Consider the following 14786-nt stretch of genomic DNA (forward strand, 5'->3'; position numbering starts at 1 on the left):
AGAGTGTGAGGAGTAAGGAGTGGCAGAGACAACGTGTGATGAACTGATCGCAACCCCCATTCCCCATTCCCCTGCACCACTTGGGGGGGGGAGGAGGTAGAGAAATTGGGAGTGAAATTAAGCCCAGGGAGAAGGGAGGGGTGGGGAAGGTGTTATAAGATTTAGTTTTTATTTCTCTTTATCCTACTCTGATTTGATAACACGTTTAATTTTTCCCCAAGTCGAGTCTGTTTTGCCATGACATTAATTGGTGAGTGCTCTCCCTATCCTTATCTCAACCCAGGAGCCTTTCATTACATTTTCTCTCCCTGTCCATATGAGGAGGGGGAGTGATAGAGCAGCTTTAGTGGACACCTGGTGTCTAGCCAGGGTCAACCCACAATAAAAATATAATGTGAATGCTTATCTTTTTATGTGTGTGTGCACATACACTGTTTATACACATATACAGTGCGGGCACACATAGAGAGAGAGAGAGAGATATATATGCACCTACACACAAACACTTCCCTACCTTAAATCACTCAAATTTATAAAAGCCTTCGTTAACTTAAGCAATTTGGGAAAGAAATGCCATTGCAGAAGGGAAAGCTGCCTCTAGGCCATGCCTTCCCCCAGTAAGGTTTAAAAACAGCTGAGAGAGAGAAAGGGTTTGTAAGGGACGTGGCACAGGGGTGCTAGCACAGTGCCATGGCAGGCACCTGTGTGTGCATGTAGAGGAGCAACAAGGGGTTGAGGCAGAGAAATACCATTTCCCCCCTCTCCAATGAGCTTTTCTCTGCTGGATTCAGGGCACCAAGGATGACACTTCAAGCCTGATTTTGCAGTTTATGTGAGGTGAGGATGAGCTCCAGTGACCTTCAGATACTCTGCTTGGTTGATACTGTCAGCATCAATATCTGTCACATTCAGACTGTAGTGTAGTGCCAGGTCTCAGCTGTCATACAGCAGTCACCAGGGGCTACTCCAATATGTCAAGTGACAGAGGTATTGGGTTACAAAGCCACCCTTCCTTTTCAAGGAAATTACACAAACCAAGCAGAACCCTTTTTCCATTGCAGTATATAAATAGATAGAAGACCTGAAGAACAGAAGCATCTACTGCAAGGGAATCCTAATTATAAAAAACACCAAACCATATGGAGTAACAATCACAAGTTTTGCTAAATTAAAAGTTGAGAAAATTGGGGACAAATAGAGGAAGATGGACAGAAATTAATCAGCCCAGTGCACAAACGACAAGCAATTGAAAACTCAGTTGTGCAGGTGAGGTCAAAGCAGTGTGTCAGTGAAAATGATTTTCTGCCAGAGGACAGTGGTGTGTACTCCTACAAAACAATTCAGTAGAAGAGTTGTGGGCAGTTTTGATTGTAGGAAGAAATGTTCACTCTTATCTGCAGGTACTCTTTCCATGGTTCCTGGATGAGCATGACTGTGTCTACTTATATTCTTTCTTCCAAAGTGCTCACAATGATCGTGGTATATTTCCTTGGCTTTGTGATGTGAAGATACTTTTAGAGGGCAGGACAAAGCTGTATACAGCTTTATTGTACATAGAGGAAGACAGCAGCTCATCTTTGTTCACACAGAAATTATTTATCTGTAATCAGGATGAAAATAGGGATTTACATATTTTTAGTCAACATTCCCAGATTTACAACCCAGAAGCTTGCCAGAAGATGAAGTGAATTGCTGCTCTGTAACAGGAATATCTTCTCAAGTAAGGTCTGTTACATCAGAAATAGAACTGGACTAGGCAGTACTTTGAGATTACGTATCTGCTTAGCAAGGCTGACCATAAACATGACGTTCATAATAGAATAGAAAGCACCTGTCCCATTTTTAAAGCATCTCTGATTCATAACAACTTTACTGCTAGACTTAAATGGACAAATTTCTGTGCAACAGGATGTTAGATTCATCTCCTCAGGAAAATTTGTTGGAATTCATCCTTTTTGATGGACATAGGAAGAGGGAAAGGTGGGATGTGAAAGCACAGCCTTGGACCTTGCAGTGTTTCCACGAACGTGCATTAGAGGGGAAAAAGCATGAACTTTCAAATGGGAGCTGAAGTGAGAATCCAGGAAAGAAATGGCCTATAAATACACTATAGACAAGCTACATGGCTCAGTAAGCCAGAGCCTTGTCGTTGCCTTGTTGACATACTGTCCCCCAGCCTACTTAGTTGCTGAGATACAACAAAAGGGTTTCACTATCTCAGCACATTCAGGCTATTTGAGAGGTCTCAGATGACACCTGAGTATATGCTGTGTATCTTATAAAATCATACAATCATAAAGGTTGGAAAAGACCTCTAAGATCATCAGGTCCAACCACCAACCCAACAATACCATGCCTCCTAAACCATACCCTGAAGTGTCATGTCTACATGTCTTTAAATACCTTCAGTGATGGTGACTCTACCACCTCTCTGGGCAGCCTGTTCCAATGTCTGACCACTCTTTCAGTAAAGAAACTTTTCCTAATATCCAACCTAAACCTCCCCTGACGCAGCTTGAAGCTGTTTCCTCTTGTTCTATCTCTAGGGACTTGGGAGAAGAGACCAACACCCACTTCACTACAACCTCCTTTCAGGTAGTTGTAGAGAGCGATAAGGTCTCCCCTCAGCCCCCTCTTCTCCAGGCTAAACACACCAGTTCCCTCAACCTCTCTTCACAAGACCTGCTCTCCAGACCCTTCACCAGCTTCACTGCCCTTCTCTGGACACACTCCAGCACCTCAATGTCTCTCTTTTAGTGAGGGGTCCAAAATTGAACACAGTATTCAAGGTGCGGCCTCACCAGTGCCGAGTACAGGGGCACGATCACCGCTCTACTCCTGCTAGCTACACTATTCCTGACAAAAGCCAGGATGCTGTTGGCCTTGGCCACCTGGGCACACTGCTGGCTCATGTTCAGCCAGCTGTCTTGCAGCACACTCTGCCTAAATACCCTGTTTATTCTTCATCTTTTTATACTCCAGTGATTTATACTACACTGTTTAAAAAAATATGGGACCTCCAGAAGGAAAATTCAAGCCATACAAATTTTAACTTTCAGCAAAGGAACTTCAACCTTCTAGTCATGTCTTTTACCTCACTGCCTACTGCAATCATTTCTAAAATTGTACTTTCTCAGAGAAACAAAATTGGGGGGAGGCATAAATCAGCATTGCAGACAGGAGCCATGCCAATTCAGCTGTCTATTACTCTTTGCCAACATCCTATTTCTTCTCCAGCCTTTTACTAGGTTTGATGGATTCACATGCCCTTTTACCCAATGCAAAGGGACCAAGACAAACAATAATAAGGAAAAAAAAGCCAACCCCCCAAACCTTTAAAATCCTCTTTCTCACTCAATTGAGAATGTCACTTTATGTGCCTGCTTCAACCTGCAGGGTTTCACACTGTGTTATGGAACACTGCCACATTATAAAATTACATGAAATTACACTCAAATTAATCATGTCTTACTCTACTTGTTGTCCTCCAGACCAAGGTCCCCAGTCTAGCCCCCCAGATTTTCACAGAATATTCCCTTTTATTACTTCTACACAGACATCTTCAGTTGCACTAGCCTGCTTCAATATCCTACTGAATCCTTCACTTCTTAGTCTTCACTGCCTCAGTAGGGAAGGGATTTTTTTTTTTTGTCAGCAGAAATTACCGACCATCAAGCAAGTTACCACCTTAACCACCACTACAGAAATGTTCCTTTCTTCTTCCTCCACTCTGTTGCAATGGGATTAAAAATATAAGAAGAGCTGTACTGCATCAGCTCAGAGCTCTAAAAGCCTACCTAGTACCTGCCTTATGATAATGGCCAATCAATGATATACAGGTGAAATTAAATCAGAGGATGCATACAGTAGATACCTTCCCCTAAATATTCTCTCAGCTTTGGATGAAGTCCTCCCCCACAAGAATTTACCCAGTTGCTTTCTGAACCCACGTGAACTTTCAGCGTCCACAATTCTTGCAGCAATTGCACAGCGTATGTGGTGAGTGAAGAATTACCCTCTTTTGCTTGTTCAAAGAGTTCTGTACTCGCTTCCTTATGCTTTGGGATTTTATGATTTGAAGTGCTGTTTCAACTCAGTGAATCGATAGTATTTTCAACAAAATGTGAAGCAGTATAAAATACATGTGCTGATTAGAAGTGCACCCCCATGCAATTGCAGCAGAGAGGCAGGGAGGCCAGCTGAGGGCACCACCACCTAGTAGTATCTCCAGTTCTGCCAGAGCCCAGGCCTCAGGGCTCTCAGGTGTACCCACCTCCAAACTGGGGTGCCCAACTGCTTTAGCCCCTTCTTAACATCATGCAAGTCCCCTCAAGCCAATACAGTTAATGCATTTGTTTTCACTTAAGCTATTAAACAGTCTCTTGTAGATATTGAAGGAACAACTAACAGTTTGGCTGAGTACAGTGGCAAAACACATACATTTTTTCCTCATGAATAAGCAAAATCAATGTTTTTGCACCCGAAGCTTAACAGACTGTACCAAGACAAAGTTCATAGACCAAATGACAGGACCTGGGGAAAAATGCCATGAGTTTTTTTGGCATACAAGCATTTTCATAGACAGAATAAAGACACGATACAGTGCATGCCTGGGAGCAAGTACTGTTTATAGCTCATGTTCATCAGTTAAAAAAAATACGTTACTCCAAATTAGTAAAGTTTCTCCTTGGCTAATTAAAAACCAATGAAGCAGCCAATTAAATAAAACACAGCGTTCATTGGACGAGAGCTTTCAAAGGATGCAAATATTAATAGACAAAAAAGAATTAAATTTCAGTGAACCAAGTAAACAGAGGATACTGGACTGCAGACAAAAAGGAGTAATGAGGAAAAATAAAGGAAACAAACTTGGCATGGCATTCTTCTGTTGAGCGGCTGATTATTTTTAAAAAAAAAACAGAAAACAGAAGTAGGCAACAACTGAAGGCTAAGAGCAGAATAAGATTGCATATATGCTAAATGCTACAAGTAACATCAAGCTGCAGATATGGCAGCTGGATGGTCCCACTCGTGGGCAAGGTACCTTGTCGCTCCAGGGAACCAAGTTACAGCAGGCGCTAATGCAAGACTGAGAGATGCAGTCTAACAGACTAGACTGTTGAGCAAGACAAAAAGAAACAAAGAGAATGAGTGATAAAAAGGGACAGAAAAAAGGGAAAGAAAAAAAACACACAGAAGATAAACACATTTAATATACACAAAGTATACATTTCAGAACATAAGGGGAACCAGAGTTTGAAAGTGACATCTCAATATACCTTTGACACTGGGAAAACAGAGCGATGCCAAAGGACAGGAATAGCTCCTGAGTCACATCACCAACATGTAACATATGTAAGAGATGGGAAAGGAGGACACTGGTCACAGTACTGAGATGTAAAATCCAGATAAACCACTTTAATCTCCAACAAACTCAATTAGAATCAGTACTGCAGAGGAGCTTGGCCTGTATGCTGTTAATGTAACTTGTAAGAATCAACACGAATAGTAAAAGGGTAGTTCCAAGAACAACCACTCAGAGACTTCAGCTTTCTGTGATTTCTAATTTTGTTTGCTTGTTTTTGAGTTGGGCTAACTTGCCTGCTTCTCCGTAGCAGTTTTCCTTCAGAACAGCAAATGTTCTGCTTATCTTCGATTTTTTTCTAAGACCCACGCTGAACCACATGCTTTGTGGTGTGAATATTACCCTCTGGTGACAGACACTCACCTCCACAAAACCTAAGAATGTTTGTGGATTGAGGTCTCCTCTCACATCACCAGCACAGACAGACAAGCGGAATATCTGGCTCCATTTTTTAAAAAGCAGATTAGAAAGAGCAGGGAAAGATGGTTTCTTTTGTGAAATCGTTGTGCAGCAAAACATAGTTTTTCTGCAAGTTGGCAATTATGTCAACTTAGAAGCAAATTTCTGAATAGTAAATAGCTACTCATCCATCATTATTCTGCTGTTCTCAAATTTCAACTATTAAGTACTGCATGTACAGAATTTAAATGTTGGCTTTTTTGCTTTGAACAGACAACAAAGCTAAAAAGCTTTCATCTGGTGGTGAGGAGTTCACGTTTTGAGTCACAGCATTTTGGTGACCCCAGTTCCACACTGTTACTGAAGAACTCCTCTGACAGCTGAAATATGACTTGCTCAAGGCATAACACTTATTAGAATTACTTGGCATTTTACCAGCGGGATTATAATTTAAGTTCTGAGATCTGTTGTGGTAAATGTTCATTTAAAAAAAGGAGTAAAACTTTAGGCCTTTACAAAAAAGCCAATTAAAAAAAGATACTGGTCAAAGGACACCACTAAACACTTAATTGTACAGTATGAAGAGAGAACCATGCTAGGATTAACTTCTTTCTGAGCTGCAAATAAGAGCGGCAGAGTTAAGGTTAAGGTTCTGAGATAATCATAACATCCAAGACTGTCAATATGGCAACTATCTTTCTCCACAACTCTGAATCATCCCTTCAGCTAAAAATATATAAAGGAAACTATTCCAATTTGAAATGGAAGTGCTATCCTATCCTTCAAGCATAATTAGTAGCATTATTTTTTTTCAGAATACACAAAAATTGTTAGTAACACATTGTTAACACTCCAGAAAAACCTTAACCAAGATAAGGATGACAGCTCTTAGTCTCTAAGAGGCCTCACCCATGCTTACATGCTGTCATTCAAATTGTTAAAAAAAATTGTATTTATATTTTTTAAATGTTACATTAGTTTTACATGTGCAGATGGTCATATGCTGCACAGCATTGGCTAAGACAAGTTGATAACATATATATGTATGCATATATATGAAGTACATTAATAGCAACAAACAATATGTTAATACTTTCCCCAATGGAAATCATAATTCCACTGATTTCAGTAAGGTTTTGCAAATTATCATTATAACGCATTCCACAGTATGAATGCGCTTTACATTCTCTGCTCACTGCCAGTACATACCACACACAGCTAAACAAGATGCTCTAACATTCCCTGCCAATACACAGATAAAATGCAATCACCACCTGGATGAGAGAGACTGTACATATTCCATGACACATTCTGTTATGTGATTAAAAACCATGGAGGATAGAACTGTACCCTTTGAAGTGAGTTCTCAGGATTTGCACACTTTGTATAGAGTCAGAGTTATTCGGTCCATGCTACAGAGGTACATATGGTTTAGTAACGATTCAAAGAAATTAAACTGCGTTATCACTCTCTGAGCAACAGTTTGTGGCAAAGTATTCTAGATTCATCTACCTTGAAAATCCCAGGAGCTCCAGCATTTCAGGTTTGGACAGGCAGGCTTCAGTGCATCTTGCTGTCCACCCCAGCAATAATGTCCTTTCCCCCAGCACCAAAGTTAGCTTCTCTTTCAGAGTCCACAGGCACAACAGGGTAAGGTAACTGAAGTGTACATAAATTGACATGTATGTAACAACGTCTATTTATGTATAGGTTCTCATCCTGCTGGGGGACTTAAACCACCCTGACATCAGCTGGAAAAGTAGCACGGCAAGCTGTAGGCAATCCAGGACACTCCTGGAATGCCCTGAGGATAGCTTCTTAAGCCAGGTAAGAGACAGCCCTACCAGAGGGGATGTGATACTGGATCTGATGGCCACCAACGCAAGTGGGCTGACTGGTGACATCAAGACTGGAGCCTAGGCCGCAGAGATCACACACTGGTGGAGTTCTCAGTCCTGAGGGATGTGGGTCAGGCAGAGAGTAAAGTCAGGACCCTGAATTTTACAAAAGCAAACTTCCCACTGTTCAAGGAGTTAGTCAGTAAGATGCTCTGGGAAACTGCCCTCGGGGACAAGGAGCAGAACAGAGCTGGCAGATCTTTAAGGATGCTGTCCATAGAGCAGAAGAGCTCTCCATACCCAGGTGTAAGAGATCAGGAAAGGAAGACAAGAGACCGGCATGGCTGAATTGAGACCTGCTGTTCAAACTGAAGGGCAAGAAGGAATTGCACAGGCAGTGGAAGCAGGGACAGGTATCCTGGCAAGACCGTGGGGATGCTGCCCGATGGTGTAGGGATGGGGTCAGAAAGGCCAAGGCACGGCTGGAGCTGAACTTGGCAAGAGACACAAATAATAAGAAGGGCTTCTACAGGTACGTCAGCCAGAAAAGGAAGGCCAAAGAAAGCGTACCCCTCCAATGAGCAAGACTGGGAGACTGGTAACAATGACAATGAGACGGCCGAGGCACTCAACTTTTTTGCCTCAGTCTTCACTGGCAACTTCTCCTCGTACACCTCTCGAGTGAATAGACAACAAAATGAGGACTGGAGGAGCAAAGTCCCTCCCACTGCAAGAGAAGACCAGGTTCATGACTACCTAAAGAACCTGAACATACCCAAGTCTATGGGACCTAATGAGATATATCCCAGAGTCCTGAAGGAACTGGCTGACATAGTGGCCAAGCCACTCTCCATGATATTTGAAAAGTCATGGCAGTCAGGTGATATCCTTGGGGACTGGAAAAAGGGAAACATTACACCCATTTTTAAAAAGCATATAAAGGAGGACCCTGGGAACTACCGACCTGTCAGCCTCACCTCTGTGCCTCGGAAGATCATGGATCAGAACCTCCTAGAAGCTATGCTAAGGCACAAGGAGGGCAGGGAGGTGGTTCAAGACAGCCAGCATGGCTTCACCAAGGGCAAGTCCTGCCTGACCAACTCAGTGGCCTTCTGTGATGGAGTGACTACATCAGTGGACAAGGGAAGAGCTACAGATGTCATCTATCTGGACTGGTAGCTCTCTACAACTACCTGAAAAGAGGTTATAGCGAGATGGGTGTTGGCCTCTTCACCCAAGTTACTAGCGATAGACTAAGAACAAATAGCCTCAAGTTGCACCAGGGGAGGTTTATATTGGGTATTAGGAAATATTCCTTCACTGAAAGAATAGTCAGGCATTGGAACAGGCTGCCCAGAGAGGTGGTGGAGTCACCATCACTGGAGGTGTTAAAAAAATTTGTAGACGTGGCACTTGAGGGTATGGTTTAGGAGACATGGTAGCATTGGGTTGACAGTTGGACTTGATGATCCTAAAGGTCTTTTCCAACCTTGATGAATCTATGATTCTGTAAGGCCTCTGACACAGTCCCCCACAATATCCTTCTCTCTAAATTGGAGAGATATGGATTTGATGGATGGACTGTTCGGTGGGTGAGGAATTGGTTGGATTGTGGCATCCAGAGGGTAGTGGTCAACAGCTCAATGCCCAAATGGAGACTGATGACAAGTGGAGTCCCTCAAGGGTCCATATTGGAACCAGTACTTAGTATCTTCATGAATGACACAGTTGGATTGAGTGCGCCTTCAGCAAGTTTGCAGAGACTACACCAAGCTGAGTAGTGTGGTTGACACACCTGAGGGACAGGATGTCATCCAGAGGGACCAGGACAAGCTCAATAAGTGGGCCTGTATGAACATCATAAGGTTGAACAAGGCCAAGTGCAAGGTTCTCCACCTGGGTTGGAGTAACCCCCAGTATCAATACAGGCTAGGGGATGAAGGGGTTGAGAACAGCCCTGCGGAGAAGGACTTGGAGGTAATGGTGGATGAAAAGCTGGACATGAGCCAACAATGTGCACCTGCAGCCCAGGTGGTCAACTGTATCCTGGCTGCATCAAAAGACGCGTGGCCAGTAGGTCAATGGAGGTGATTCTGCCCCTCTACTCCGTGCTTGTTGGATCCCACCTGGAGTGCTGCGCCCAGCCTTGGAGCCCTCAGCACAGGAGAGACAGGACCTGTTGGAGCAGGCCCAGAGGAGGCCACAAAAATGATGCAAGGGCTGGAGCACCTCTCCTATGAGGACAGGCTGACAGAGTTGGGGCTGTTCAGCCTGGAGAAGAAAAGGCTGTGGGAAGACCTTATTGCAGCCTTTCAGGACTTACAGGGGGACTATAAGAAAGATGGGGAGAGACTTTTTAGCAGGGCTTGTTGTGATAAGACAAGGGATAATGGTTTTAAACTAAAGGAGGAATGATCTAGTCTAGATCTAAGGAAGAAGTGTTGTACGATGAGGGTGGTGAGGCACAAGAACAGGTTGCCCAGAGAAGTGGCAGCTGCCCCATCCCTGGAAACATTCCAGGTCAGGTTGGACGGGACTCTGAGCAACCTGATCTAGCTGAAGATGTCCCTGCTCACTGCAGGGCGGTTGGACTAGATGGCCTTTAAAGGTCCCTTCCAACCCAAACTATTCTATGATTCTATGACAACTTTTTTAGGATTTCCGCTCAACTCTCCCTTCTCTTCCTCTCTTTATATGTTTGACTCATTTCTAGATTCTAAGCTAAGCATACGTGGAGCTGAGGTGTGGGCATATAAACATGGAAACCACAAACTAAACTAAAAAGAAAGCTGGTAACCCAACTTAGTGGGCAATCTTTCATTCTTCTGGATGCCTTTACTCAAACAGTTGTAATGCATTAGGACAAAGCCTCTACCTAATATAACTGCATAACTGCCTGTATTAGCAATTCAAAGCGTGCACAGGTTGCTGTTACAATGCAGTACAGTGACGGCTGGTTAATAGCTCTTCCTGCTGCTTGAATGTAAACAACAGATTCAAAACAGCTACCCTTGCTGGGGTCTTCCCCCCAGAACATTATCAAACTCCTTCTGGCTTTCATACCTTTATTTTGCCAGTGGGAACTTCATATAAAAGCACAGGTAGAACTGGGATTTTTAAGAGACTATGGGATTGAGGTACCCAATATCACTGTAATTCAAAGGAATAAGCATCTTTGTGATCTTATAAAAACCCTACCTTATTTGAACAATGTTTTGGCAGGCAATTATACTGCACCAGGTATCTATTCTTTCCAGCACTTTGCCTCCACACCATTACCTTTTGTTCAATTTCTTCATAATCATCCTGGTAACTTCCAGAGATTGCACTGGAGGACGAGGAGAAGGTGGGGCCCTGAGAGTAATACTGCGAGCTCCGGTAGCCATCCCGCCGCAGCTTGTCACACTCTGCCGAAAGACAGAGAAAGAGGAGATTAACACATGACAAGAGCCATTAGTGTTTACACTTTGTGTACAGTGAACTTAGAAGCACACAGTATTTTCCTGAACCTGTTTACCCCACATTAGCATTGTCTGTCCCAAGTAACAGAACCCAAAGGTGCATTTTTTATATTTGTATCTATATTTACCCCTCCCTCACATGTAGTATATACATATGCCCACACACAGCAAATATACACACGGCTTTTATTTAAGCCAGAGATGGTAAGAGCTTTGGAGAGAAGTTGGGGGTTTGTTTATTTATTTATTTAAGTGAGGCCTGGCTCAGCATCTTGACAGATGGCAGCATCTTGCAGGATAGGAGATAGAAGCATGTGAGTAACAGCAGGGGTCTCATGTGCTAGGCCAGTAGACATCCATTATGTGCCTTACACTTGAAATGATGATGTTGCTCACTGCTCAAGCACCATCTGCTAAACAACTTTGGCACTGACCACTTGTCTTGTCTTCCTGCCCGCGGAAGGGACCATTTACTGTGATTTTGGAGAGAGGATAGCAAGCCACCGGGATCTCAAAATCTCATGTCTCTGCAGAGCATGTGTAGTTTAACACTGAAGAGTTTTCAAAGTTCAGGAAGAATTCAGAACAAACATGCATCCCCACTCAAAATGGCCAAAATCCCAGTCAGCATCTTAACCCCCTCACCCAAGATTTCCACAATCATCTTCCCGCCTCCTAATTGATATTCAGTGTGATTGTGCTACAGAATAACAGACGCCAGAGCATAAGGAAAAATTAAATGTTCAAGATGCGGCAACCAAAATCATCAGCCCAGTCAAACTCTTAGCTTTACATTTCCAAAGACAGACATCTGAATCTGTTGAAAGATGAGGAAAGCAAAAAGAAAATTATTGGGTACATTTCTGTCTATGGAAATGAAATTTCTGCACAATACGCAGGCATTATCATGACACAAAGTGCTTTTATCAGACACGCTGGAGAAAGACTTTCTGTGATTGTATCATCTGTCTCCTTATCTTGATCTTTTTAATAACCCCAAAATGGAAAACATGCAATGTTTGTATTGAGGGCAACATTTTAGAGAGGCTTTTGCCTGGCAAACGATTACGTGGACTTACAACTTGCAACTCCAGCATACATTTCCTGTTATGCTCAGGATGCTTCTGACACTGAGGTCTGGAGGACTCCGTGCTGCTGGGCTACTGATCTAGTACAACCACAGTTTTATAAGGATTTAATCAGTGCAGACTCCCCTGTATCTGCACATGCACATCGAGAAGGCAAGCTTACAGTTTGACAACTAGCCATCTCCATTAGAGCCAGACATACGTCCTGGCCTATCATGTGTTTCCATATGGGGTCGAAAAGGGCAGTATGGCATCAACCTGACACTTTTCTCTCAGTTCAAGGAGCAAGGGCAGTGGTGGTGGGTTTTGAGATCCAGATCAATTGCTGCATCTCAGGAACAGAGGGTTGGTAACCCTGTTTACCTCTTTCACAGGTGTGAGCATGCCAACACTGCATGCATCTGCCAAACAGCTGCTGTACTTCAGGAGGGGGGTGAAAAATGACTGCCAGCAACCACAGCAAAACAAATTCCTCCACCGCCCTTCCAGAACTGGCACCAGATCCAGCACATAATATTCATAAACGTGAGCACCCTCATGGGCTGTTTCTCAGTTTGAGCTGCAAAGCAACAGGGATGAGCGGGCTGCAGCAGAACAAGACAGTCCAAAGACTTGCATCAACTTGTAGCGTGCGCTAACACACTAAGCTGTCAACTTAGACACTGCAAGTTTCATCTTCAGATCTGTTGCTAATCACCACAAACAAACATGAAGACAAACGAAGGGGTACGTAAGAATGAAGTTATTTTTCCTCCCATCCTTGGGACAAGGTCCAGGGTCCTGGATGGCCACTTCTATGGCTCTCCGACATCAGACATCACGCAACGTCCCAAGGGCGATGGGCTCTTATGGAGCGTGATATATGGACCCTCGATGTTAATTGTTTCGCCTTTTTTATTCTCCTTATCCAAGGAGATGAAGATGAATGGTGCACTTCACGAAGCCCAGAAGAGCTCAAAAAATTTAGGGAAGTCAACACTGAAGCTCTGAAGTCCACCACAAGTTCAAGTGGACTGACAACAAAAAAACGGGAATTTATCAAAGTCACAACCTCCATTTGTCCACAACACAAGATCCATGTAAGATCAGAAGCTAGTGCAGCAACATTGCTGAAGAAGCCAAGTGAATTCTACAAACCAACAGCTGAACCTCACCAACAAAAAGGTGATTTGTCCCCAAGAGCAGCTATTCTATTTATTTACTTACACAGTACGTTTTGCAGCACAGCAGGAAACGCACACTGTGGACGGCACGTGAGGCCAACAAACCTCAGCCAAGGTTTTAGGCAGGTACCTTTTACTTCACGTTGTAGCAGCCCACAAATGCAACACAAGGGCATTCATTGCATCTAACTGAAGCTGCTGTCACTGCCAGACCAAGGGTGGCAACTGCAATTTAAAACTATTCTAGCTGGGGGCACCCTCCCCCATCTCATCACTACTGTTAAAGGTGCTTGGGGTCTTCTGTAACTGATCAGGTTTGTATTTTTCAGATAAATGTTAAAATATACCCAGGAAGAAGCTAGAAATACTTACTCTAGGGAAGACTCCAGACACGTTTCCTTTTTCCCAGAGGAGCAATACCATGTCCTATTCCCACAATCCAAAACAGAGAGCAGCACTATACACTGAGTTAGTGAAAACATTCTTAGTTATACAAGTTATTTTGGCAACTGAAAGCTGACAAGGACATAGCCAGTTGCATTTATTAATAATCTTTGGTTTTACAAATGCGACAATACATTAGTGCTAGCTGAGCCAGGGACACACACACACTCTTGGTTGGACCCAGCAGCAGGGCTGCCATTACCCACATTATCCAATATACAAAAACATGCACAGCCTTTCCATATTTCAGCCTAAGAACTGCCAGGGCAAACCCCAGGAGACTCCACCAAGCAGGATACAAACACCCATTCCTGAGGATGTGCCTGCCAGTTCACATCCGCAGCAAATCTGCGCTGTGCAGAGCAGGCTCAAAGTCATAATCTTGCATGTATTTGATCTGAACTTGCAATAATATTACTGCCCCCCAGATGAACCGGTTTTGTTTACACAAACACTGACCATTTGCCCAGGAAAGAGCCACTGCCTTGGCAGCTGCGATCGGTCGCTGCACTGGGTGGTGCCATGGCACAAAGGCTGGAACTACCTCCCCTTCATCCCCCAACTGCTCTGGGGCTGAGCGTGCAGGGGTGCAGCCCGTCACCTTCTGCTGCCCTGCAAGTGCTTTTCTGGCTAGGTAAAACCATAGATTAGTTTTTGCCCTTCTTCTTCTACACTAGTGATATGTTAAATTTAAAAATGTCCGCTGTACTACAAATATTACTTAAAATGACTGTAGTCAGATTATATTACAATATGATTTATCCCCACTTATCTGGTACAAGTTAAAGCCTTCCTAGAGAAGGAAATTTTGCCTGAGGTTGAGTTTTGCTGTTCACAGGGTAGTTTTAGTTAAGTACGAAGAAAGTGTGTGGGAAACGCAGTCAAAAACCTTTTAAAGGCCCCCTCCCCATCCTTTTCATGGTTCTCAGAACAGGGTAGATTCGATGTTCAGGAGACGCACAATGGAAGAAAACACGTTAAAGCTGTCAGAGCCCGATACCATTAAGTCTGAGTCCCTGCCATATACC

General features: G+C 43.5%; 1 protein-coding gene across 8 annotated transcripts in view; it reads right to left on the minus strand.

Moving 5' to 3' along the window:
• NHSL1 (NHS like 1) overlaps nucleotides 1-14786 on the minus strand; it is a 185630-nt gene that overhangs the window by 27753 nt on the left and 143091 nt on the right. For all 8 annotated transcript variants that reach the window (XM_075087752.1, XM_075087751.1, XM_075087750.1 and 5 more), the window contains exon 3: nucleotides 10882-11009. In XM_075087752.1, coding sequence (XP_074943853.1) covers nucleotides 10882-11009 — 128 coding nt within the window. The remainder of the gene's footprint in view (nucleotides 1-10881; nucleotides 11010-14786) is intronic.

Source organism: Phalacrocorax aristotelis, chromosome 3 (assembly GCF_949628215.1).
Source record: "Phalacrocorax aristotelis chromosome 3, bGulAri2.1, whole genome shotgun sequence".
Classification (NCBI taxonomy): Eukaryota; Metazoa; Chordata; class Aves; order Suliformes; family Phalacrocoracidae; genus Phalacrocorax; species Phalacrocorax aristotelis.